Below are 704 nucleotides of genomic sequence, written 5' to 3' on the forward strand. Positions count from 1 at the left end.
GATTTTTTTTCTCATTCCTTTTAGGGCTTTCATATATTGTAGATCCATTACTGGGCTATATAAATTAACTAAGGTAATCAAAACGTAATGATTATATGGTTGCACCAAGATAAGCAACACATTTAGCATCTCTGCACACAATGTACTAATCATTTGTAGAACATAGGTTGTAAAATGCCTGGATGGAGAAAGTAGAGCAATTAATCAATTTTAACTGTTTTAATTTCCATAAAATAAACTGTTTTGGCCTAACTTTGACTTTACCACTGGTTTTATATCAGGTTCGGAATATTGTTCTTGAAGCACCTCTGGGCTTCTCACTACAGAAGAATGAAACTAATCACATTGTAAATTGAGGGTTGCCGTTTGTTTACCATGTGAAAAAAAACAGGTCAAGGAACAACATGTTTTGTTTTATTTTCCAACAGGGAGTCGAGTTAAAACAGACTGCACAGAGTTCATACGTACAACCTGTCAGCCTTGCTCAGCTGGGACTTATTTTGATGAACCAAATGGTCTGAAGAGATGCTCTCCATGTTCTACATGTGATTCAGGTACATTCATGTGAATTTTTTTTTTTATTGTAGATTCAAATAGAGGCAGTTGGATGACTTGATTTTTCGTGTTTCACCTCTTACACTGAAGACTTATTGCTTTCTTAAAAGATTAAAGAGTGATGTGTTTTAGACCAGCGGTTCCCAACC

General features: G+C 35.2%; 1 protein-coding gene across 1 annotated transcript in view; it reads left to right on the forward strand.

Annotated features, from left to right (window-relative positions):
- LOC107098877 (tumor necrosis factor receptor superfamily member 5-like) overlaps positions 1-704 on the forward strand; it is a 20,822-nt gene that overhangs the window by 12,075 nt on the left and 8,043 nt on the right. Inside the window, exon 3 of the mRNA XM_015396745.1 lies at positions 429-554. Within this exon, the coding sequence (XP_015252231.1) occupies positions 429-554 (126 nt within the window). The remainder of the gene's footprint in view (positions 1-428; positions 555-704) is intronic.

Source organism: Cyprinodon variegatus, unplaced genomic scaffold (assembly GCF_000732505.1).
Source record: "Cyprinodon variegatus isolate N-32 unplaced genomic scaffold, C_variegatus-1.0 Scaffold818, whole genome shotgun sequence".
Classification (NCBI taxonomy): Eukaryota; Metazoa; Chordata; class Actinopteri; order Cyprinodontiformes; family Cyprinodontidae; genus Cyprinodon; species Cyprinodon variegatus.